The sequence below is a fragment of the Polypterus senegalus genome, chromosome 7, assembly GCF_016835505.1.
Source record: "Polypterus senegalus isolate Bchr_013 chromosome 7, ASM1683550v1, whole genome shotgun sequence".
NCBI classification, from domain to species: domain Eukaryota; kingdom Metazoa; phylum Chordata; class Cladistia; order Polypteriformes; family Polypteridae; genus Polypterus; species Polypterus senegalus.
The window spans coordinates 141,983,627-142,010,481 of NC_053160.1; the positions used below are offsets into that span (position 1 = coordinate 141,983,627).

At 39.1% G+C, this 26,855-nt stretch overlaps 1 protein-coding gene across 1 annotated transcript in view; it reads right to left on the reverse strand.

Annotated features, from left to right (window-relative positions):
- The window catches only part of fam172a (family with sequence similarity 172 member A), a 716,959-nt gene that overhangs the window by 341,265 nt on the left and 348,839 nt on the right, over positions 1 to 26,855 (reverse strand). Inside the window, exon 8 of the mRNA XM_039759350.1 lies at positions 18,041 to 18,160. Within this exon, the coding sequence (XP_039615284.1) occupies positions 18,041 to 18,160 (120 nt within the window). The remainder of the gene's footprint in view (positions 1 to 18,040; positions 18,161 to 26,855) is intronic.

Here is a 26,855-nt window from a genome sequence, read left to right on the forward strand (position 1 = left end):
GGATGTGATTTATAGCAGATTGCATTCCCTTCACTCCTGGCTAGAAACCTGGTGTGCAAATAAAAGCACAGCCTTTGTTAACAATTAGGATGATTTTGGGAAAGGCCTAGATTTTCAAGAGTGATGGTCTTCATTCTAATTAGAGGGGATCTTTTGTATTATCCCAAAATATGACAGCAAAACTACCTGGCTGATTGTTTAGAACACCATCCGGGCCACAGTCGTATGATCTTAAATCACAGGCTGTTGTTTACCTCTCCTGTTACTATCCTGAAACTGTTACCCATAATACCTATTGTGGGGCATCCAATAAATTTAGTCATGATGCAGACCTTAAATTACTTGATAACCAAAACATAAGGTGTATAATTAGACCAAGAGATAAAACCAGTCCCATCCACCAGGGGCACCTGTCTTTCTATTATAAAAAAAATCTTGGAAGGGAGACTAGGGAGACGAGACATGATCTTCTCAGAAGACAATTTGTTGTCCCGCGAGGGACACTTTAATGTCATGCAAGACAAGGCAGTGAGACAACACTTAAAACAAGTTCACGGACATCTAACCTAGCAGTTGTTGGAATGCTTTTGGCAGACACGCTTCATGTGCTCCCAGCTCTTAAAACCACGACAAGCAGAACATGCAGCTTGTCAGCAGAAGATCCGACCGCTTCTCATTAGTATGTGTCCAGGGAATGTAGAGAAAGGAGCGACGGACGGCCTTATATAGGCAGGAAGCCAACAACGTGGGAGGCATTGGGATGGGGGACCCAACACCGCCTCACACGGTGACCGAGCTGCAGGCTATGGACGTATATATGTACGTAAGTAAGATTCAGTTCAGTTCAAATTTCTTGAAGATGGGCCCATAAGTAACAAAGACTGTTGAAAAGTTCAATATGGTGGCCGACAGTGGCATCATACCACCGAAATAAGTACGTACATCGGTTTCAGTTAGCGCAGGGAAGCCACCTACCAAATTTCGTGAAGATGGGGCCATAAATAAGAAAGTTCAGCAATGCAGACGTTGTTGACCGTTATGACCGTTACACGTAGAATTTCGAAATTAAACCGGCTTAACTTTGTAAGTAAGCTGTAAGGAATAAGCCTGCTAAATTTCAGCATTCTACCTACACGGGAAGTTGGAGAATTAGTGATGAGTGAGTGAGTGAGTCAGTGAGGGCTTTGCCTTTTATTAGTATAGATTCCAGTGTGGCTTCTGTACTGGTCATAGTACAGAAACGGCACTAACACGTATTGTAAACAACATTCTGATATCCTCAAGTTCAATATGGCGGCCGACAATGGCGTCATACCAACGAAATAAGTACGTACATCGATTTCCGTTAGTGCAGGGAAGCCGCCTACCAAATTTCGTGAAGATGGGGACAGCCTTCTACCTACATGGGAAGTTGGAGAATTAGTGACGTTGGAAAGTTCAATATGGCGGGCGACAATGGTGTCATACCATCGAAATAAGTATGTACATCGGTTTTGGTTAGCGCAGGGAAGCCACCTACCAAATTTCATGAAGATGGGGCCATAAATAAGAAAGTTCAACATGGCGGACGTTGTTGACCGTTATCGACCGTTACGTGTAGAATTTCGAAATGAAACCTGCTTAACATTTGCAAGTAAGCTGTAAGGAATAAGCCTGCCAAATTCCAGCCTTCTACCTACACGGGAAGTTGGAGAATTAGTGATGAGTGAGTGAGTGAGTCAGTGAGGGCTTTGCCTTTTATTAGTATAGATTCCAGTGTGGCTTCTGTACTGGTCATAGTACAGAAACGGCACTAACACGTATTGTAAACAACATTCTGATATCCTCTGATTAAGGAAACTCCAATGTAATTATGTTGTTAGACTTAAGCGCAGTGTTTAACACCACTGACCAATCCATTTTACCACAGAGACTGGAAAATGATTTTGGTCTTACAGGCACTTTCTGTGCCAAGTTTAGTTCTTATTTATCAAATCAATTCCAGTGCGTACAGAAATATGCTGACAGTGCTCCATCATTATACACAGAAGTGAGATATGGTGTCCCATGAGGCTCAGTACTGGGACCTTTACCGTTTTCACTTTACATGCTTCCAATGGGATCTATCATTAGTTAATTTTCACTCCTAAAAAGATTGTCTAGTTATACCTTTCTTTAAGAACAAATGAAGTTTCTCCGATGTTGTCTTTAATTAGTTGTGTTAGTGAATTAAAGGAGTGGATGGATGAGAACTACTTGTCTTTAAACACAGATAAAACAGAGATGTTAATTATTGGGGGGAATGATGCTGATCGCAATAATATTTTTTCATCATTTAACTTAGTTGGAATCACCATTAATTTAACTGAATCAGCTCACAATCTAAGAGTTATCTTTGACTCTAGCATGTCATTTAAAGCGCACATTACAAAACTGTCCATATCATGTTTCTTCCATATTAAAAATGTTGGGAAATTAAGGTGTTTTCTAAATAAGCGGGATACTGAAAAATTAGTTCATGCATTTATGTCTAGTAGGATTGACTACTGCAATGCAGTGTTCACTGAATGTTCAAATTGTTCTTTATACAGATTCCAGTTAATTCAATGATGCTACAAGAATAATTACAAGAGCAAGAAAATATGAACACATAACTACAGTTCTTAAATCCTTACAATGGCTGCCGATTAATTTTAGGGCAGATTTCAAAATCCTACTTTTAACATATAAAGCCTTAAATGGCTTAGGTCTGGCTTACTTATCTGAACTAATCATAATTTACAAACCAGAACGGACATGATCTCAAGATGCCAGTCTGCTTATGATTCCAAGGATTCAAAAAATAACAGTGGGAGGTTATGCTTTCAGTTACAGGGCTCCTAAACTGTGGAATGGTCTGCCTGCTTCTATAAGAGATGCCCCTTCCGTCTCAGCTTTCAACTCCTGGCTGAAGACTCACTACTTCAATTTAGCATATCCTGACTAAAGCTGCTGATTAACTCTACATTGTATCCAGTCACTTTGAGGAGATCCCGCAAACCCTCAGGATGTCCCAGAAGGCACCTCGATTAACTGAGTGGAATGCTTTATGAAAATCGACAAAGGCTGCAAAGAAACTCTGCCGATATTTGCATTTGCACTCCGTGAGAACCATAAGTGCCAGGATGTGATGAATGGTAGACTTATTAAGCATAAAACCAGACTGCTCCAGTCGCTGGTAGTTGAGTAAGTGATCACGGATTCTACTGAGGATGACCCTAGCAAGGACCTTACCCAGCACTGAGAGCAGTTTTATCCCCCTGTAATTGCCTCAATCTAGGTGATCACCCTACCCTTTCCAGTCAGGGACGACAAGACCCATTTCCCAGTCAGATGGGATGATTCACAGCTACATGGAGGATCAGCCTCAAGAACCATGGACCCAGAGATATCCAACGTCCTAGCCGGAGGATCAGCTTTAAACAGCTGCTCAAAGTAGCCAGCCCAGCGGGTCACAACTGCAGTGTCTTCTGTATGGTCGTTCCATCAGCAGCCCTGACCACGACTGTCCAAGGAACAGATCTGGATGTGCGTAATGCTTCGATTCCTCTGTAAGTGGGACATGGGTCACTAGACCATAGATGGTGTGTCACTTGCTCAGAGATTCCTATAACAAACGCCTCCTTATCTGATCTCAAATCCCTCATAGCCATCCTCCTCAGTTCCCAGTACAGACTAGAGTTATCATCAAGCAGTGTCCTAGCGTCTCCTCTTGATGATTTCCAGAGAGTCTTGCGAAATGAAACACCTCCTTCTGGGAACACTCGTAACACCAACATACATAAGTACAACCGGCCTGCCAAAATTATTCTGAGGCAATAGAATAAAATCACTTAGAAAGTCACAAAGGAGCCTAAAAACTGCAAAGAACTGCATGTTTCTCTTCCCTTAGCAGAGTTAAGTGTTTAAGATTCCATAATGGGAAAAAAGGGGATAAAAAGGAGCCAGGCAGAAACCACTGCCAACCTAGAAGAACATAAATTCTTGTCTCTCATTGGACAGAAAGCAATTAAATAACACTTGAGCCTTTTGGGAGAAGGTTCTATGGACAGATGAGACAAAGGCTGAACTTTTTAGATGGCATTGGAACTATTTTCAGTATTGCACAGTAAGAACAGCATACTAACAGTCAAACATGGTTGTGGTAGTGTGATGGTGTGCAGAAGTTTTGCTGCCTCAGGACCTGGATGACATGCCATAATTCAAGGAACCATAAATTCTAATATGTATTAGAAAATTGTTAGGTGCAAATCTGGTCATTCTTCTGAGCTAAAGTAAAGTTATGTCATGTAGAAAGACAATGACTCAAAACACAAAAGCAATCATCATCACAATGTTTGAAAAGAAGAAAAGTTTTTGAAGAGCCGAGCCACAGAAAATACATAAACCAAGCACAGACGATGAGACTTGAAACAAATAGTTAATGCTCAAAAAAAATTTTTCTTAAATTATTTCTGTAAAGAATCTATACTAATAAAAGGCAAAGTCCTCACTGACTGACTCACTCACTGACTCATCACTAATTCTCCAACTTCCCGTGTAGGTGGAAGGCTGAAATTTGGCAGGCTCATTCCTTACAGCTTCCTTACAAAAGTTGGGCAGGTTTCATTTCGAAATTCTACACGTAATGGTCATAACTGGAAGCTATTTTTCTCCATTTACTGTAATGGAGTTGAGCTCGAAAGCTGAGGGGGGCGGAGTTTTGTGTGACATAATCACGCCTCCCAAGTAATCACGTGAACTGACTGTCAACGCAGTACGTAGAAAACCAGGAAGAGCTCCAAAAAGCGCTGAAGAAAACATGCATTATATAATTGAGAAGGCAGCGAAACAATAAGAAGCGAGCGAGTGACATATACAACCATATTCATGAGTGCTGCTACTTCGGAAACAAAGCACGGTGTAAACCTAAAAGTTTAAATTAAGTTCATAGACAGGCTACCGCTGGCGTTTGTCATGCCCACGGGTAATGCGGGATACAAGTTTAATGAGAGGACGCAGGATATAAACGAGAGTTTTAATCACTTTGTAACTAAGTTAAAATTGCAGGTGAAGGGCTGTGCTTATGCAAATTCCGAGAGACTGTGTTTGTGGGGGATTGACAGGTGAGGCAGGTGGGGGAGTCACGTCTTCATCTCCCCTCCCATTCACCTCATTTCGCTCTGAGCTGTGCTCCGCAGCTAACGCAGTCTTATGGAAGCGAGTTTGTGACGCTGCCACCAAATACTCACAGAAAAATCCACAAGTTAATACACACTGTCTCTACAGTTTCTTCACACTGAATCTTCCAGGCACTACTTACAAAAGGTTACATTTACAATCGTGTTACGTTATTTTTAAAATGTTTCCTTTTCTTAGCACAAGCACAGCTGAGAAGCTTCGATGCATGTGCTCCATAACACGTTAAAAAATCATGCATTTAATCACACTCTGCATTCCAAACAAAGGGGAACTTCTGTCAATGCATGATTTCCTGGTACACCGAATTACATTGATCAGCGCTTCCCGATTCATTTTACCCTCGCACCCCCTTGGTTTGAGAAGAACTATGAAAAATTATGAGGTTAACACAGAAAAACAGATCACCAATTGAAGCTTTATGAATAATTGATTCGCCATCAATAATTGTTTTGGTAAAGCCATACTCCGTGTAATCCTCCTTCCATTTTATAATTTTTCCGCCACTAGCCATGATTAAATGAACGGTAAAAAGTAAGAGCGGCGAGGTGACTTATTCAGGCAGGCAGGCGACAGCTCAAAAGCTCGAATTTGGATATAAGTAGGTTCTATTTAGTCGCCAGAAATATCTTTGTTAGGAATTGAAGTTGAATTTAGTCTTTAAATTCTTTGGTAAAGAAAAAGTTATGCAATGATGACTAAATTTAACTATATAAAGTCAAAACTTGTATATATAAAGTCATTCCCGAATATATAAAGTCAAAACTTGATTATATAAAGTCAACGCTGGAATATATAAAGTCAAAACTTGAATATATAAAGTCATTCCCAAATATATAAAGTCAAAACCTGAGTATATAAAGACGGCGTTGGAATATTTCGGAATATATAAAATAAGCGCTGGAATATATAAAGTCAAAACTTAAATATATAAAGTCAGCGTCGGAATATACAAAGTCAGCGCTGGAATATCCATCCATTTCCCAACCCGTTGAATCCGACCGCAGGGTCACGGGGGTCTGCTGGAGCCAATCCCAACCAACACTGGGCCCAAGGCAGGAACCAATCCTGGGCAGGGCACATGCATCATTTTCAAAACAGTAACCGAACAGTGTTTTTTTAATTTATTTTTCTGAATACGTTTTTGTTAACTTAGTTCAGTTCAGAGTCGTTTCAATCAATAGATTTTGACTTTCACTTTATATATTCAGGAGTGAGTTGATATACTTCGATGTTGACTTTATATAATCAGGAATGACTTTATAAATTCCGACGCTGACTTTATATATTCAGGTTATGACTTTATATATTCCAGCACTGACTTTATATATTTAACTTTTGACTTTATATATTCCGACAGTGACTTTATATATTCAAGTTTTGACTTTATATATTCAAATTTTGACTTTATATATTCTGACGCCGACTTTATATATTCACAAAATAAATGTATTTGCCTGTTTGGCACCCCATAGTATATTTGTGTGTGTATATATGTACACATGTATTATATATTATATATATATATGCCAGTGACAAAACAATTACATTGTCAATCATATTACGTTATTATTAAAATGTTTCCTTTTCTTTTTACTTCTCCGCTGCCAAGTGGTATTTTGATATATATATATATATATATATATATATATATATATATATATATATATATATATATATATATATATATATATATATATATATATATATATACACACAGTATATATATATATATACACTCACCTAAAGGATTATTAGGAACACCCCCTTTCGCCTTCAGAACTGCCTTAATTCTACGTGGCATTGATTCAACAAGGTGCTGAAAGCATTCTTTAGAAATGTTGGCTCATATTGATAGGATAGCATCTTGCAGTTGATGGAGATTTGTGGGACGCACATCCAGGGCACGAAGCCCCCATTCCACCACATCCCAAAGATGCTCTATTGGGCTGAGATCTGGTGACTGTGGGGGCCATTTTAGTACAGTGAACTCATTGTCATGTTCAAGAAACCAATTTGAAATGATTCGAGCTTTGTGACATGGTGCATTATCCTGCTGGAAGTAGCCATCAGAGGATGGGTACATGGTGGTCATGAAGGGATGGACATGGTCAGAAACAATGCTCAGGCAGCCTGTGGCATTTAAACGATGCCCAATTGGCACTAAGGGGCCTAAAGTGTGCCAAGAAAACATCCCCCACACCATTACACCACCACCACCAGCCTGCACAGTGGTAACAAGGCATGATGGATCCATGTTCTCATTCTGTTTATGCCAAATTCTGACTCTACCATTTGAATGTCTCAACAGAAATCGAGACTCATCAGACCAGGCAACATTTTTCCAGTCTTCAACTGTCTAATTTTGGTGAGCTTGTGCAAATTGTAGCCTCTTTTTCCTATTTGTAGTGGAGATGAGTGGTACCCGGTGGGGTCTACTGCTGTTGTAGCCCATCCACCTCAAGGTTGTGCATGTTGTGGCTTCACAAATGCTTTGCTGCATACCTCGGTTGTAATGAGTGGTTATTTCAGTCAAAGTTGTCTTCTATCAGCTTGAATAAGTCGGCCCATTCTCCTCTGACCTCTAGCATCAACAAGGCATTTTCGCCCACAGGACTGCCGCATACTGGATGTTTTTCCCTTTTCACACCATTCTTTGTAAACCCTAGAAATGGTTGTGCGTGAAAATCCCAGTAACTGAGCAGATTGTGAAATACTCAGACCGCCCGTCTGGCACCAACAACCATGCCACTCTCAAAATTGCTTAAATCACCTTTCTTTCCCATTCTGACATTCAGTTTGGAGTTCAGGAGATTGTCTTGACCAGGACCACACCCCTAAATGCATTGAAGCAACTGCCATGTGATTGGTTGATTAGATAATTGCATTAATGAGAAATTGAACAGGTGTTCCTAATAATCCTTTAGGTGAGTGTATATATATATAGATATAGATATATATATAGATATAGATATAGATATATATATATATATATATATATATATATATATATATGACAACAACACTTATATCAATGACAAAACATTTACATTAACAATCATGTTACGTTATTTTTAAAATTTTTCCTTTTTGTTTTCATAACTTCTTTAACACACTACTTCTCCACTGCGAAGCGCGGGTATTCTGCTAGTATTAGACTAAAATTCATCTACAGTAATGTCATATACTGATAATGAATTATAAGAGGTTGGCTGCAGTCATTGCAGCAAAAGGAGCTGCTACCAGTTATTAAATGTAATGGGACAATTACTTTTTCACACAGTTGATGTTGGATAACTTTGTTTATTATTAAATAAAGGGCACAATAAAAACAAGGAATAGAAAAAGGAGTTATTTGATAAAATGCACTTTATTTATGTTTGATTTTAGTTGAAGACACCTTTGATAACAGGTGCAATTACTTCTTCAAAGCATTGTGACTTTTATTTCTTGCATTAGAACCCTGTGTTTTTTAAAACATGGACATTATAGTGTATACAGTGCATCCGGAATGTATTCACAGCGCATCACTTTTCCACATTTTGTTATGTTACAGCCTTATTCCAAAATGGATTAAATTCATTTTTCTCCTCAGAATTCTACACACAACACCTCATAATGACAAAGTGAAAAAAGTTTTTGCAGATTTATTAAAAATAAAAAAAACTGAGAAATCACATGTACATAAGTATTAACAGCCTTTGCTCAATACTTTGTTGATGCACCTTTGACAGCAATTACAGCATCAAGTCTTTTTGAATATGATGCCACAAGCTTGGCACACCTATCCTTGGCCAGTTTCGCCCATTCCTCTTTGCAGCACCTCTCAAGCTCCATCAGGTTGGATGGGAAGCGTCGGTGCACAGTCATTTTAAGATCTCTCCAGAGATGTTTAATCGGATTCAAGTCTTGGGTCTGGCTGGGCCACTCAAGGACATTCACAGAGTTGTCCTGAAGCCACTCCTTTGATATCTTGGCTATGTGCTCAGGGTCATTGTCCTGCTGAAAGATGAACTGTCGCCCCAGTCTGAGGTCAAGAGCGCTCTGGAGCAGGTTTTCATCCAGGATGTCTCCGTACATTGCTGCAGTCATCTTTCCCTTTATTCTGATTAGTCTCCCAATTCCTGCCACTGAAAAACATCCCCACAGCATGATGCTGCCACCAACATGCTTCATTGTAGGGATGGTATTGGCCTGGTGATGAGCGGTGCCTGGTTTACTCCAAACATGCCGCCTGGCATTCACACCAAAGAGTTCAATCTTTGTCTCATCAGACCAGAGTATTTTGTTTCTCATGGTCTGAGAGTCCTTCAGGTGCCTTTTGGCAAACTCCAGGCGGGCTGCCATGTGCCTTTTACTAAGGAGTGGTTTCCGTCTGGCCACTCTACCATACAGGCCTGATTGATGGATTGCTGCAGAGACGGTTGTCCTTCTGGAAGGTTCTCCTCTCTCCACAGAGGACCTCTGGAGCTCTGACATAGTGACCATCAGGTTCTTGGTCACCTCACTGACTAAGGCCCTTCTCCCCCGATCGCTCAGTTTAGATGGCCGGCCAGCTCTAGGAAGAGTCCTGGTGGTTTCAAACATCTTCCACTTACGGATGATGGAGGCCACTGTGCTCATTGGGACCTTCAAAGGCAGCAGAAATATTTCTGTAACCTTCCCCAGATTTGTGCCTCGAGACAACCCTGTCTTGGAGGTCTACAGACAATTCCTTTGACTTCATGCTTGGTTTGTGCTCTGACATGAACTGTCAACTGTGGGACCTTATATAGACAGGTGTGTGCCTTTCCAAATCATGTCCAATCAACTGAATTTACCACAGGTGGACTCCAATTAAGCCACAGAAACATCTCAAGGATGATCAGGGGAAACAATTTTGAGCTTCATGGCAAAGGCTGCAAATACTTTTGTACATGTGCTTTCTCAATTTTTTTATTTTTAATACATTTGCAAAAATATCAAGTAAACTTTTTTCACATTGTCATTATGGGGTGTTGTGTATAGAATTCTGACGAAAAAAAATAATTTAATCCATTTTGGAATAAGGCTGTAACATAACAAAATGTGGAGAAAGTGGTGCGCTATGAATACTTTCCGGATGCACTATATGTTGGCTTCTTTACCACAAAGTAAGAAAGCACACATATGGCTGTTTTAGTGGCTTTTTTAAATTAAGCCAGGTGCAGTGGCTCTTCTATTATTGTACTGCTGAGTGAAGAACTAAAGGTACTCCAAATGCCATATTCTAATCACTAAAAGGTCTTTTGGTGAAGTATTTCAGGCAGAAAATTATTTTTTTAACTGTGCCAAGCTCTTACAGAGGAAATAGTTCTAGATGTTTCACAGCTCACCAGTGGCTTGCACTGTCTAGCCATGACTGTCAAAAGTGCCTAGAAAAAAAACGGTGACACCCTTTACCCTGCAGAGAATAAGGATGATAGATTTCTAACAATATCATGGTTATCATTATCAAGTAATTCTCTACTTTTATAAGAAAAGAGAAATGGCGCAGATAACCTCCTCTTGGTAATAATCATTAGGGTACTGTGTGAGAGGTAGATAGTCAGCTGCATTGAAGAACTGTTTAGCAATTTATGCAATATAAAGGTTATTTTGTCAGGCCACCACTACAACTCTTTTGTGTGCCAGCATGATGACAATATCTTCTCTCTGGCTGAGTGGCTAGAGTGCTTGGAGTGTGCCTATAATAAGATTGGACCTGTGTTTACTCAGGAACAAAATGTTACTGGGAATTTGATTAGTACATTGGCTGATAAAAAAAACTGAAGGATGGAAAATGACCAGCTTGTGAAGTATAGAAATGCAGCCTCAGAATAATTGTATTGATTGTATCAATGACAGGGTCACACTCTCACACAGTATTGCTCTAGCTGAGAAATGTGCTATAAGGCACATATTTTGTGAGACAGCTAAAAAGTTGAGTCCTGTGGGCTGGATTGATCATCCTGTAAAAGTGGAAGTCTAGTGGAGGTAGTTACTATTTCTTTTTTTTTATTATTCTACTTGACTGCTCTTTTTGTTATTGTAACATTTTTTCTGCCTGTGTAAAAAGTCAAAGACATCTTTCTAAAGCAGGTGTCACATTACATGACACTTATAATCAGAAAGGATGGCAAACTTAACAACTTGTTGGGGATGTCAAATTATGTGACTGTCTGATAACCTTCCAGCACAGTTTTACATTTCCAAAAAAATTCAAGATTGCCTTTTTTTCTGACAGCCAATAACATATGAAGAGTTTACAGGTATGGCAAGTTCAGCCTTAATCTCTGCCCTTTTTTTCAAATTTGAACATGGTATGTACAAGAAAAGACATCAGACACCCAAGTCTCCCTTCTATTTGCAAGATTCAAAATACATGCATTACTTATTCTTTATTGTCACATTGTATGTATTGTACCGCCAGATGAGCACTCATTGGTTTTCAGCTCTAGAGGACACAGAACCAACACCTACAACTTAAGAAAAAAATCAAACCTGTTTGATTTTGCTGGGGCAATTTGCAGACTGTTCAGACCGACTCAAGGGATATGTGACACTACACAATGGATGGTTATTTTTATTTGGAAAATAGAAACAAATAAAATTACAATGCATTCTTTGACTTGAGAAAATACAGCTTCATGTTATAACTAAGCAGGATTTAATAATATTATTGTATAATGCTACAACAGTCTATAATGTAACTGCCAATATAAGAAGAATATTTAAAAAGCAGCATTTATTTTAACATGTAAACACAATGATACCAAATTATACATTATTCTCCCATTTTACATTTTCTTACTATACAAAAAATGCAAAAGAAGAATCAGTGATGCATTGTTCTTATGATTATGACGTTAATCAACATAGCATATTATTTAAGATGAAAACCTGCAGTGTTTAGTTTTGCAGTCAGTTAAAGAAGGCTTCTAAAGTCCAAAAATAAAGTATTTTAAACTGTTTTACCTACCCAGTCAGAATAATGAGAAACCAAGAACTGCAGACAGTGCAAAATACAACAGTACCATCCTAACTATAATTTTGTAATACAAATAAAAGACCAGAATTCAATAAACTGAATGTCATTCTCCGTTCAGCAAATCTCTCTTATTCAAAGACATTTAGCATGTCTTGGATGCAATTATAATTAATCTATAAAGTCTATGAGGTTTTTCTCCAAAACAAAGGAATACAAAAGAAGAACAAAAATAATCATAATGCTTTCAAAGTTTTTGATCCGAAAAGAAAATTTGATTGAGGAAAAAATAAAGATTAATCTATACTTAAAAATATTTTTCATTAATTCTAACTTTATAGAAGCTGTGCATGTTTAAAATAAATCTTCATAAGCATTAGCAACCAAATAATTCTGAGATTAAGTAAACATTAAAGAAGCACATGTCAAAATTAATAATTATATATGATGGCGTGTGAACAGCAAATATGAGTGTGTCAGTGGGATAATTATTCTCATGTCAATTAACACAAGTATTCAAATGGTGTACAATTTATCTCTTTTTCTAGTGAAACCATGAGAAGTCAAGCAAAATTACACTTTTTATTGGCTAACTAAACAGATTACAATATGCAAGCATTAGAGGCAGCTCATGCCACTTCTTTATGCAAATCACTGACTTCCAGTTGCTGCTTCCATCAAAGTATGCCCTAGCACCTGAAGTACTTCTGAGTCCAAGATAAAAGAAACCACTCAACCTTATCCAGGCAAGATGGAGTTGGGTGGAATATGACAAAGCTAGCCTGGGAGGAGTCGAAGTGAAGAAAGAGAGAGAAAGAAAAAGAATTCTGGTTTTCCACAGTTACAAAGAATCATTTTCTAAGATATTTTGTATAATAAAATGTGTATTTGAACCAGGCACTTGTGTCTATGGTTTGAGGTGCTCCAATGTCCCCTTGTGGTCACTGGGTATATATAATTTCTTTATATGGTTATGCATTCTCAAGAAAGTGAAGTTTTTAAAATACTTTTATTCCTAACAGTACTGATTTCTAATACATTAAAACATTAGAACACTCTAGATGAGAACAGGCCATTCAGCCCAATGATGCTCACCAGTCCTATTCACTTATTTCTTCCAAAAAAACATCAAATCGAGTTTTGAAAGTCCCTAAAGTCTTACTGTCTACCACACTACTTGGTAGCTTATTCCAAGTGTCTATCGTTCTTTGTGTAAAGAAAAACTTCATAATGTTTGTGCGAAATTTACTCTTAACAAATTTCCAACTGTGTCCACGTTTCCTTGATTAACTCATTTTAAAATAACAGATCCACTGGACTAATTCCCTTCATAATTTTAAACACTTCAATCATGTCACATCTTAATCTTCTTTTGCTTAAACTGTATAGGCTCAGCTCTTTTAATCTTTCCTCATAATTCAACCCCTGTAGCCCTGGAATCAGCCTATTCTCTCTTCTCTGGACCTTTTGTAGTGCTGCTATGTCCTTAATGTAAGCTGGAGACCAAAACTGCACACAGTACTCCAGATGAGGCCTCATTAGTACATTATAGATGTTGAGCAGAACCTCCTTGGACTTGTACTCCACAGATCATGCTATATAACCTAACATTCTGTTTACCTTCTTAATGGCTTCTGAACACTGTTGGGAAGTCGACAGCTTAAGAGTCCACTATGACTCCTAAATCCTTCTCCTAAGGTGTACTCTCAATTTTCCGACCGCCGATTGTGTATTCAAACCTAACATTTTTACTTCCTATGTGTAATACTTTACATTTACCGACATTAAATTTCATCTGCCACAAATCTGCCCAATCCTGTATGCTATCCAAGTCCTTCTGTAATGATATAACGGATTCCAAATTATCTGCTAATCCACCTATCTTGGTATCATCTGCAAACTTAACCAGCCTGATACTTATATTCCTATCTAAATCATTTATATATATTAAAAATAGCAGCAGCGCTAGCACTGACTCCTGTGGAATGCCACTCTTAACATCGTCCAATTCTGATTAGGTTCCTCATACCATCACCCTCTGCTTCCTGTGCCAATTCTGCACCCATCTAAAAACATCACCCTGAACTCCCAATTCTTTTAGTTTGATGCCCAACCTCTCATAGGACACCTTATCAAATGCTTTCAGAAAGTCCAGATAAATAATATCATATGCTTCACTTTGACTGTATCCTTTTGTTGCAACCTCATAGAATTCCAACATATTAGTAAAACATGACCTCCAACTTCTAAACACATGCTGACTGTTCAGAATAACTCTTGTCCTTGCCAGGTGTTGCTCAATCTTATCCTTAATAATTTCTTCTATTAATTTTCCTGTGATGCATGTTAAGCTTACTGGTCTAGTTGCTTTGATCTGCCCTCTCACGCTTTTTATATAATGGGATGATATTTGTCATTTTCCAGTCCTTCATAATCTCTCCAGGGCATAGTGACTTCCTAAAAATATATGTCAAGGGTTTATATATGTACTCACTAGCCTCCTTTAAAACTCAAGGATAAATAGTATCTGGTACTGGTGATTTGTTTGATTTCACTCTCCCTCTACAATTTCCAAATCCCTCAGTACCTCCTTAGTAGTTGCATTTACCTCTGGGAGGTTATCCATGTGCTCACTTGTGAACACCTCAGAAAAATGTAAGTTTAGGGCAACCACTATTTCATCGTCTGTATCTTTTCATTCGCCTTTACTATTTCTGATGCAATTGACCTCCTCCTTGACTGTTCTTTAACTACTAAAATACTGAAAGAATCTCTTAAGGTTTTCTTTTGCCTTATTTGGCATATTCCTCTCCAGCTGTCTTTTAGCCTCCCTGATATCCTTCTTAATGGTTGCTCTCATGTCCTCATATGTTCTATGATTAACTTTGTAGTCAATGGTCTTATATGCATTATAAAGCAGTTTTTACCTTTGCAACTTCTTTTTTAAATACAGTTAAGAAACTGATATATAGTAGGTTGCCTATATAAAACTCTCCGATAGCTTGAATTGAAAGAATTGCTGTTGTGAAGGTTTCTCCTTAGACTGAAGATTTTCAAAAAATGTAAACAAATTATCAAAAAAACAGATCATGTAACCATTTACCACATATTCAACACTCGTATTTTTGAGAGGAAGGAAATGTATGCTTCCTTTACAATGATATGATAAACCATAACAATTCAGTGAACAGAAATCACCAGCTCTGGTATCAAATTCTGAACGACCTAATTTGTGCTGTGTTTATTGCAAATAGTGGAAATGGACATATACAGCAGAAAATATAAAGGGGAAGGTGCTGGATTTCCAAGCTAGTATGAGTTCAAAGCTATAAACTGTATCCTAAACTGTCAATGTGTGAGTGTCAGTATGTAGTTATAAACCATAAAATTTAGGTAAAGAGAGAAACTCTTCTGCCGTAGGGTATCTAACAAATAAATTTGACAGTTGGAGGTCACTTTCTATGGCATATAATAATTTTACTGCTGTTTAAACATGAATTTATTTATATAAGCATGGATACATGGAAAATGGCATAAAAATATACATTTTAACTATATTGGTTCTTTGGAGTAATAATAGATGAATTCTGGATCAGCTACTGCATACAAGTATCATGAGCTTATCAGGCAATGCACTGTATGGTTTTTAACTTCATTTTAATTCAGAATGTGTTATATAATCCATGATTACTGGCAAACAATCAACAACTGATATTGTACTTGATAAGTTTACTCTCTAATATCCACCTTATAAAACAGATTATGAAGGGTTTTAACATTTAGGTTATTAGTAATGTTTTTTCAGACCAGTTAGTAACAAAGTCTCCACATAAACATAGCAATTGTCTAAACACTAGTGCTGGGCGGTATGACCAAAATTCTATATCACGGCGTTTTTGAAAATTATACTGGTTTCACAGTATTCTATGATATTTTTTTCTCATGTATGAGTGGATGTTAACCACATTTTCCACTGCAATTACTGCAGTACACTGGCTAAGAATAACCTATTCCACTGTCATGAGAACTGTACAAAAAATTTTTTAATGTGCACACAAGTATTCATAGAGGTTTGCATGGCCCCATAAAGTGATAGTTTTCAAGGGGGTGGCACTAATGAAGAGAAGGAATCACACTGCGTAAGAGTTGCAGTCAAAATATAGAACCCTTTAATTGAACAAATTTTGGAAACAACTTAAAACTATAATTTTGACAACATATTTTCAACTATCCAAAAAGGCATTTAGACTTAGTAAAATATCCAGAGGTGCTTGACAAAAGTTGTATTGCACTGAAAATGTCTTAGAAAAGGAATAAATAGTAAATATTTTTTGTAAACCAACTACACTTTCTGTTAATGTTAGCAATCTCTGTCCACTGACATGTTAACTATATGGATTATAATGGCGTTGGTTATCTTGATCCACCACTTGCTTTTTTTGTCATAGGCAGTACCTCTAGCAAACGTGTCTACAAGTGACGTCTGACTCGAGTGTCCTCTAGCTTTTTCAGCTTTACCTGAGGACGTGGAGGGTGCCAACCTTAGTTTCATACATTCATGGTACTCCAAAGTGTGTTTGCGGCTAAGGTGGTGCAGCAAATTACTCGTGTTGCCGCCTCTGGTGACAACTTTAGCTCAACAGCATTTGCAGTAAATAATTGTTTGGTCCACATCCAACCTTTTAAAACCGCTTCAGTTTCGGAATGTTCTCTGTCTATTTTCACTGCTCAATGCCTCCACTAACGCATGTACTCCATTGCATGTGTGTTTAGTGGTGTAGCAGTGAAAAAGCTCCCCCCTTAAACAGTTTCCCGCTGTGCCACATTCCGAAAGTTGTTCAGGCTATTTAAACCGGTGTTGCGGTATAAGAAAAATCCATATCATAACAAAAATAAAAAATGATTTTCAGTATGAACCGGTATACCTCCCAGCACTACTAAACACCCAAAGGAGTAGCATATTGTAGTTTTTAAACACCTGGATACACCATGTAGTATACATTACACACAACAGCTGTTGATTGATATTGTTTAATAATATAGTGAGGAGGAATAAGGAATGCAGGTGTCTTGAACTTCACAAACAGAATAGAAGATTCTTTGTTTTATGTCTCATGTTTTATGTACCGCAACAGAATGGAAAAATGAAAAATGGGCCAAGATTGCGGCTGAACTCCGTGTATCTGTTAAACATTTATATAGCAATAAGCTCTGTCAAGCTACATGTTATTGGTTGTCACAAAAAAAAAAAAAACAAGCACAAATGCACTGCAAAGTCATCGCTCATCCTGTAAAATAGACATGTCCAACGATTTTCCTTTGCTTAAACTGACATCGTCCAGCAAGGAGATCAACAACTGCAGTTGACAAGTATGACACACCTTAAGACTTGAAATCACATAATGAGACACTGACTTTAGTCGTAATCTGTTATTTAAATGCAATTGGTTACTCACAAAACTAGTTTGTTATATGCTTTGGAATATATGACAGGTACACGTATGCCATTCTATACAACGTGTATTTTTCCTATTTTTTGATTTTAGTATTTACCATTATTTGCTTTGTGCATTACTCTTCATAATATATCATTTAACAGTATTCTAACCGAAAGTATTGTATATATCCATCTAGTGTACTGGTAAATAGAAAACCATTAACCCAAAGAAGTTACATTTATTTCACACAGAATATCACTTAGTGAATGCAACATTTCTTCTTTCACACTATTGCAAATACACTGTTTTCCAGGTAAACAAATCTTAGCAAATACAACATTCCAAATTAATAAATATAGCAGACTTTCTTTTTAAGATTATTTTGAATTTTAGTCCTATCTTTAACTAAACTTTTACTTACCAGCTCCACAAATGACACACCTCCGTAACTATGGGCAACGAAAAAGATGTTCTTTGCAGAAGATTTGGCAATAAAGTTGTCCCACACATATATGACATGTTCTTCGGGGGAGCTATTATCCTGTAATGCAATGAAAAGATGTTTATTATTAATTGAGCTCAACATTTAAATATACATTAAATTACTACTTCTATTCGATTCACAATTTTTGTTATTGTCATTAAGATTTAGATTTTTATCTGATTTTTAGATATAACATTCACTGGTTTTCATTAAATTCCTTTATATAAAAAGTGGCAAACTCCTGCAAGGTCAAAGGACCAAATGGCATTTCTACAGGGTCCTGAAAACATACACTGCATAGCTGTTAGGTATTTATATTGGCATCTCTAACATCTCTCTTGCGCAGAAACTCATTCCACACTCTTTCAGATGTTCCAATATCATCTCAATTCACAAAAAACAGTAACGTCTTAAAAAATATTGTTCGATCACACTCACAGCAGTTACAAGGAAGTGCCAGAAGATTCCCTCAACCATTTGCAGATCACCTATCACCCAAATTGATCTATGGACAATGTAGGGACAAATGGAGTACATATGAATGACTGTAACGGTTATCATTAATTTAACCCCCAGCACAGCTGCTTCTCAAGACTGCTGCCCAAGTCTCAAACTGCTCTCATTACACACAAATATCTATTTATATCCAACGTCCACAACTTGATTTTTAAATTTGCAGATGACATCACTACACTTGGCCTGATTTACAATAATTATTAATCCTCACAGTGGCAGCTGGTCACTAACTTGATATTATAAGGTGGAGAGTGTGGATTCCTAAATCTTCCAGGGGTTACATATAATACTTCAAACCACTTCAAGTGGTCAACAAACACAAGAGCCACCATCTGACAAGCACAACAGTATGTATATTTCTTATGACATCTAGGAAAGACTAGCCTGAGGAGTTAGCCCCAATTCAGTTCTAACATAGACTAACCAGAAGCCTCTCCATATGATTTGGAAACTTCACCAAGAAAGCAAAATGTTCTACATATTACCATAAAAATCATCAGAATGGATTTAAGCACAGGGTCTCCTATTAAGAAAAAAGCATAATCCATTAGCAGAGATCCACACTGTTTTAGATAATGCCTCTTTACCTGGTGTAAAGGCACCTATATCATCTCTATTGTCACAGATCTTGTAAGCCTTATAGACCACCGGAGCAGATTCATAAACAGCTTCCTTCCCTCACAATAGGCATGGTTTTAGAGACATGCAGCATGAGTAACATATGTCAAGACCATAATGCACTCGGCCATATAACTGCACAGTAATCTCAAGTACTTCTAATGACTTACTTTTTATGCCAAAAGCAATACATCTGCATAATGCCACTTTTGAATTTTCTTGCTTTATAGTAATTCCAGTGTGTGTATATTTAATTACTTATTTGTCTACCTTTTTATGTATGTATTTATTTAAAGAGCTTAATTTAAAAAGCCACTGGGTGCAAATAAAGTCCCATCTATTGTGAAGACTAGAGGGCACCACTGAGCTCCAAACCCCAAAACACAAAACCATCCCTGGCTCAAATAAAAATCCTTTGTATAAACAATTCACAGGTTGTCTGTCTGACTCTTTGATGTAAGCCAGCAGGCTACCTTTTAAGTCATGTCTCTCTGGAAGCACTTTAAGGTCGTAGAAAAAACAGGGAGTCTCTCCCCTGATATCGCTCTCCATTGCCACCTAGGGACCCAGACGGGGCTGCAATTCTGGAATCCAAGTCCCAAGTATCCCTGGAGGTGTCCCGATTGGGCTGCCACACAAGGACCAATGTGACCTGCTATATGGGGAATGGAACTGTTCTGGCTTTCGCTGCCGCATCCAATATTTTATACAAGCTGTGCACAAAGTTAACTTTTTGTCCAATCCATCCGTTATTCCTCTCAGGCCTCCTGTCTAGGAAATAAATCTATCACCTTCCTGGCTCGGATGCCCATTCTCCTCTTACATTATCTATCTACTAGCCAACCCGCGGCGTACCATACGCCGCATAATCAGGCCGGTTTTTAATGATTTTTAAGCAGAGGGAGAAAAGTAACATTTGAAAAATCGGTAATGTAATAAATCAACAAGAAAAGCAACATTGTAACAATGCACGGAACGAACCAACACATAATCGTCTGAAGTGACTGAAAACTGGCGCATCGTCCTCGCGGCTTCTCCTGCCAGACTGAGGGATGGGGGTGCACGGCGCGGAGTGTGGAACGGGAGGAAAGGAGAATGACGTCGATTCAGCTCCGTCCGTCATGCTAGTCTACTGATTTCTCGTTCAGTATGCATTGCCCGCTCATGTGTCCATCTCCAACTCGTCACTTGAGTCGCCGTCTTTACACAGTACAGATGAACCTGTGACTGACGTAGAGTTTTCATTGCTCTGTGCAGTTTTGGCTGCTATTCTATATATATTCCACTAAGACACCCGACCATGGTAGTAGCGAGGTGGGAGGGCGGTGTGTACAAATGGTTGGGATGCAACAGTGGGAGCGTATGAGTCGCACTTAGTGGGACTTGGTTTGCAGCCCGAATGGGGTTCATCGGCTTACCCACGCCGGGTAGACACACGGTCTACCCATGCACAAGGTTCGAGCTGCATGTAGACGGAGCTGGAGCATTTCCGCGGGAATGGAGTGAATAAACTGTGCGGGCCCTGCAGTATCGTACTTTGCCTTCAGTGTGCTATTACACTGCAGCTCAATCACCTCCATCTGAATCTGCACAGGTGCAGTTTCTACATCGACGGTAAATTGGTTGCGAAACAACTCAAAATTCTTTTTTTGTTCTTCAAAGTCACCAAAGCGCAGTGCGCAGTGCGCTCGGTTTATCAGCAAAGTGCGTATTTGGGAACACCGTTGTGCTGACTTGGTTCAACATTACTTGGCAACAGGGAAAGTGGGGAAAGTTGCACTTGTGCATTTGTGTCTCCCATAAAAGTAGCTTCACTTGAAATCACTTTGTGATTTTGCACGGGTAAAAAATGTCTGCTGAGGTGTCAGATTCTTCTTTAACTCTTCTGTTTTGCATTCAGGTCTTTCAGGTTATCCTGATTTGTCTCATAGATTAAATTCTGTAATTACAGCCATATTAGCTCCACAAATGAGACACACGGGTTTACCGGCAATGTCAGTAAACATATACAGTACTCAGCCTCCCATCGGTTTTTAAAGGCTCTATTTTCAGAATCAACTTTTCTCTTCGACATCGTGAAGGCTAGCTTCGCAATAACTTGCAGCATCATAAGCTAGACTTGATTAAAACGTAGGGTTACCACTTTTAATACAAAAAAATAAGGGACGCACACTTTGCAGACTCTACTTAAAAGACCCGCCCTCCTCACTGGACAGTTAAAAAGACCAATGAAACTAACGATAACATCAAGAATTATCCAATCAAAAGTAGGAAAGGAGGCATAAAATGCGTGCGGGATGATTTGCATGAGACACTGCTATAAAAAAAAAATTGATTCAAAACGGGACGCGCAATTTCATTCTCAAATACGGGACTATTCCGTATTTTAAAGGACGGGTAGCAACCCTATTAAAACGGTAAGTGTTCAAAAAGGCATCTGAAGCGCTGCATGATTGGATCTGTAGTTTATTGTGTTACCAGCGCTTCATATCGCCGGGCCATTAATAACAATAATATATAAAATGATCTTGCGGGCCGGATATAATTACAGACGCATGTTTGTCGCTGAAGCGAATTGCTGTATGTAGCGGTTTGCTATGGTGCACGCAGGCGTGGCGTCATAACCGAAAACTTTTTTTTAAAGACTGCCTACTTCATTGTGTTTTAACCTCAGTTGTAAAGGAATGTTTTAAGGACCAAATGGGATATCCCTCGGTTTTGGCTGCTTTTCTATATATAATCCACCTAGATACCCGACCACGGTAGGAGGGGGGTGTGCACAAAGTGTAGGGACGTAATGAGTGGGAGCGTATGAGTCACATTTAGTGGGAATTCCATAGCTTGCAGCCCGAATGGGGTTCAACGGCTTACCCATGCCTCTCTGCGCTGAATAGACACACGGTTAATGTCATGCATACTTATTTATTGAATGCTAAACACTTCTGGAAAGACAGGTATGTCTAAAACGGGTTGGTGTGAGAATACAACAGTAAGTGAATGAAAAGATGGAACTCTGGAGAGAGCAAAATAGAACACAATAGTGAACCCGCGGCATAACAAACGGCGCGTGGCTGTGACGTGCATGCGGACTCTTACCACAGATGAAAGAGACTAACTGGGTGGTCGGTGAGTCTTTGCGTCCGGGCAAATGGGCAGGCAGTGTGAATGCCTAGAGAGCGAGGGTAGACGCCGTCTGGTGAAAAAGGAGCATTGGTGGGCAGGAAAACGTCTTCCGTGTTCTTGTAGGAGCATCTAAGAAGACACATGTTTGTCGTGGAAGCGAATAGCTGTATTTATCGTGTAAAACAGTTTGCTATGCTGCACGCGGTCGTGATTCGTAACCGAAAAGTTGTTTTTTTAAAGACTGCTTACTTCATTGTGCTTCAACCTCAGTTTTAAGGATCCCATGGGAAACCCCTCGCAAACCGTTTCACACGCTGCATATGGCGATTCACCTCCGCTAGAAACATGCCTCTATGAATAGTCAACATAGCTCGGAGGTGCATGACATTAACCTGACCTGCACTGCATGTGGCCTCTACGACAGACAAATATAAATGACGCCATTTTTTCTTTGTCGTCGCGTCCGAGTTAGTGGGCGTGGCCATGTGAGTTGTCATCGTATCCAATGGTCTTGGAGTTGGTGGGCGTGGCTCTTTCCTGCGTGCGCCATAGGTCGGCAGCATAGTGAATCCACGCCTCTTCCGGCGTGCTTTCCATGGTCGTCTTGCCTTAGTGAATTATATATATAGATGACTGTAAATATGCTTCCTATGCCTGACCATATAACACATTTTAGTGCAATTTTCTTTTTTACTTTTGAAAAGTATTCTCTACATATATGTATATGTTTTGTGCATGCATATAGTATGTTTCCATTGTATATATGTAAGAGTATTGCACATACACACGCAATATATATGTGTTCTTTGTCTATGCTGTCCATATTTGTGTCATGTGTTTTGTACGTAATGAACCAACTGAGTTTTCCAATAGGAAATTTCAATGTACAAGAACTTTTAAAGCTGCACAAGTAGCATAAATAGATTAGAATTTTATCTTATCATACATAAATCTTCACAAAAACACAAAATTGTAGGTGCTGAAAAATTACATGATAGGCAAAATCTTACTATAATAATGGATTTGCTTAAATGCTCAGTATAATAGCTACTACTGTAGACACTCATCGTAATCCAAATAATCCATCAAAGACCAAAAAACCCTGCCCTAACTATGCAGAATGCTATTCATGTCTGCAGCTAGGCATAGGGATGATCTGGCTTTTAAGCTCACTGACCAAAAATAAGCTGTCCTGAGTTGAATATAAAACCATCTTTTCTTGAGGACGAATCCTGCACTAAAGCAAAGGGTGGTTTTTTAAGGTATTATCATTGTATGAGTTATTTTTAGGTACAGATGTTTTCAAATAACTTGGACTCTGTAATGTCCCTTGTGAAACCGCCTAACTGTATTAAGGTGATATTTATTTTACCAATTATGCCTATGTACCAAAAAAATAAATAAAAACGGTTAACAAAGTCTGTAAAAGCAAATAACATTTTAATATGACTTTGAGTGTTAGAAGCTGCACTGACACAAAAGCAAAACTTTAGAAAAATACTAATTGGATGTAATATTTAAAAAAAAAACTACTAAATCATTAAATCATTTCTGAATGCATTATCAAACCAAAGTATACATGCCTACAGTAATTATTACCTCTATATATACAGTACCTCACAAAAGTGAGTACACCCCTCACATTTTTGTAAATATTTTATTATATATTTTCATGGGACCCTTCCCCCCACCCGAAGGCGGAGGGAAGCCACCCTCTCGTCCACCGGGGTAAACCCCAACGCACAGGCTCCAAGTCGGGGGGCAATAAGTATGCCCACACCTGCTCGGCGCCTCTCACCGGGGGCAACTCCAGAGTGGTAGAGAGTCCAGCCCATCTCAAGGAGATTGGTTCCAGAGTCCAAGCTGTGCGTCGAGGTGAGTCTGACTATATCTAACCGGAACCTCTCAACCTCGCGCACTAGCTCAGGCTCCTTCCCCTTCAGAGAGGTGACATTCCACATCCCAAGAGCCAGTTTCTGTAGCCGAGGATCAGACCGCCAAGGTCCCCGCCTTCGGCCACCACCCAACTCACACTGCACCCGACCTCCTTGGCCCCTCCCATAGGTGGTGAGCCCATGGGAAGGAGGACCCACGTTACCTCTTCGGGCTGTGCCCGGCTGAGCCCCATGGGTGCAGGCCCGGCCACCAGGCGCTCGCCATCGAGCCCCACCCCAGGCCTGGCTCCAGAGGGGGCCCCGGTGACCCACGTCCGGGCCAGGGAAAACGTCGTCCACAGTTTTTATTCTTCATTGGAGGTTTGGAACCGTTCTTTGTCTCATCCCTCACCTAGGACCAGTTTGCCTTGGGTGGTTCTACCAGGGCATAAAGCCCCGGACAACATAGCTCCTAGGATCATTGGGACACGCAAACCTCTCCACCACGATAAGGTGACGGGTTGTCAGCCTGTCAGTGCTCAGATTGGTCTGCAAGGCTGTCGTCCCAGAAGGAAGCCTCTTCTAGATGATGCACAAGAAAGCTCGCAGACAGTTTGCTGAAGACAAGCAGACTAAGGACATGGATTACTGGAACCATATCCTGTGGTCTGATGAGACGAAGGTAAACTTTTTTTGGTTCAGATGGTGTCAAGTGTGATTGGCGGCAACCAGGTGAGAACAAAGACAAGTGCATCTTGCCTACAATCAAGCATGGTGGTGGGAGTGTCATGTTTGGGGCTGCATAAGTGCTGCCGGCACTGGGGAGCTACAGTTCATTGAGGGACCCATGAATGCCAACATGTACTGTGTCATACTGAAGCAGAGCACGATCCCCTTCCTTCGGAAACTGGGCCGCAGGGCAATATTTCAACATGATAACGACCCCAAACACACCTCCAAGACGACCACTGCCTTGCTAAAGAAGCTGAGGGTAAAGGTGCTGGACTGGCCAAGGATGTCTCCAGACCTAAACCCTATTGAGCACCTGTGGGGCTCCCTCAAACAGAAGGTGGAGGAGCGCAAAGTCTCTAACATCCACCAGATCTGGAGGAGAGGAAGAGGATTCCAGTGGCAACCTGTGAAGCTCTAGTGAGCTCCATGCCCAAGAGAGTTAGGGCAGTGCTGGAAAATAATGGTGGCCACACAAAATATTGACACTTTGGACACAATTTGGACATTTTTCACTTATGGGTGTACTCACTTTTGTTGCCAGCGGTTTAGACATTAATGGCTGTGTGTTGAATTATTTTGAGGGGACGGCAAATTTACACTGTTATACAAGCTGTACACTGACTACTTTACTTTGTATCAAAGTGCCATATCTTCAGTGTTGTCCCATGAAAATATCCAAAATTTACAGTAAAAACTGTGCGACTTGAGGAACAGTCAAGTGTTTCTGAATAGAAAGCATGACAAGATACATAAAACTATGTATTTGATGAAATTTAGAAGGTGTCTTATTGAAAAATGTTTTAGTAAGGTAATAATTTGTGTGTAACACAACAGTCCTAGAAGAAGAAAGCCAGGTACAATTCTTATCAACTAAGCACAGAACTGAACACCTGGGCTTTCCAGAGCTCTAGTATATGATTGACTACTTGAGCCAATAACACATGGAATTATCTAAACAATATTTGCATATTTGTGTAATTATTTCCTTGGGTTAATTAGCCCCTGCAAAGCAGTTCACCCTTTGAGACTGCTTACAGTGACAGGTTCGCATATTTTCTGTATGGATGCCAACATTGACAGACTCCCTGCTGCTAACCTGTTGCCAGTATCTTAAGAATTAACTGTCTTGCTCTACTGCAAAAAACAGTAATAAAAGCCAAATCCTTTAAATGTATGGATCTGTAAGATAAAAAATTGAAGGCCCTTTGTACAAATACATATTTTGTGTAAATCAAGAAGCAGGCAAGAACATGTCATACATAAATATGTTCACAAATGGAACTGTTTAAATCACATTTTCCACCAGTCAAAAAAAAATGTAAAAACATTTGTTGCACATGTGTTTTCAAAAACATAGTTAAAGAGACTTGAATAGTCTGCATTGCTCAGGTATTTATTTCAACAATGTAGTGCAAGATACTGACTTCAAAAACTTCTATAAAGATATCAGCAATTTAGTACTTCAAAAAAATGCATTCAGAGCAGTTATTTACTTCAACAAACAGTGGCACCAGAAGGAATCCCCTTGTTTGGTGCCACTTTAAACAGTGGACTCCCTGTAAGGCAGGAACCCATCCTGGAATGAAATGGCAGTCCATCACAAAACACAAACATGTAATTATATTAGTGACTGCAAAAATGGGGACAACTGTCAAAAACTAACCTAGCAAAAACATTCTATATATACAAGCTCTTATTATGCACTGTCAACAGTTCAATACTTGTATTTTTATTAACTTTGTATATATCGCTGGCCTGCTTTAATGGCAAGTACAAAGAAAATAATTAGTATAATAAGAAAACAAGAGAAAACAAAAATAAATTAAATCAGAAAAAAAAACCAAAAGAAATAAATATTTTCTTGTTACGGAAGATCTAAAGGTGTGCAA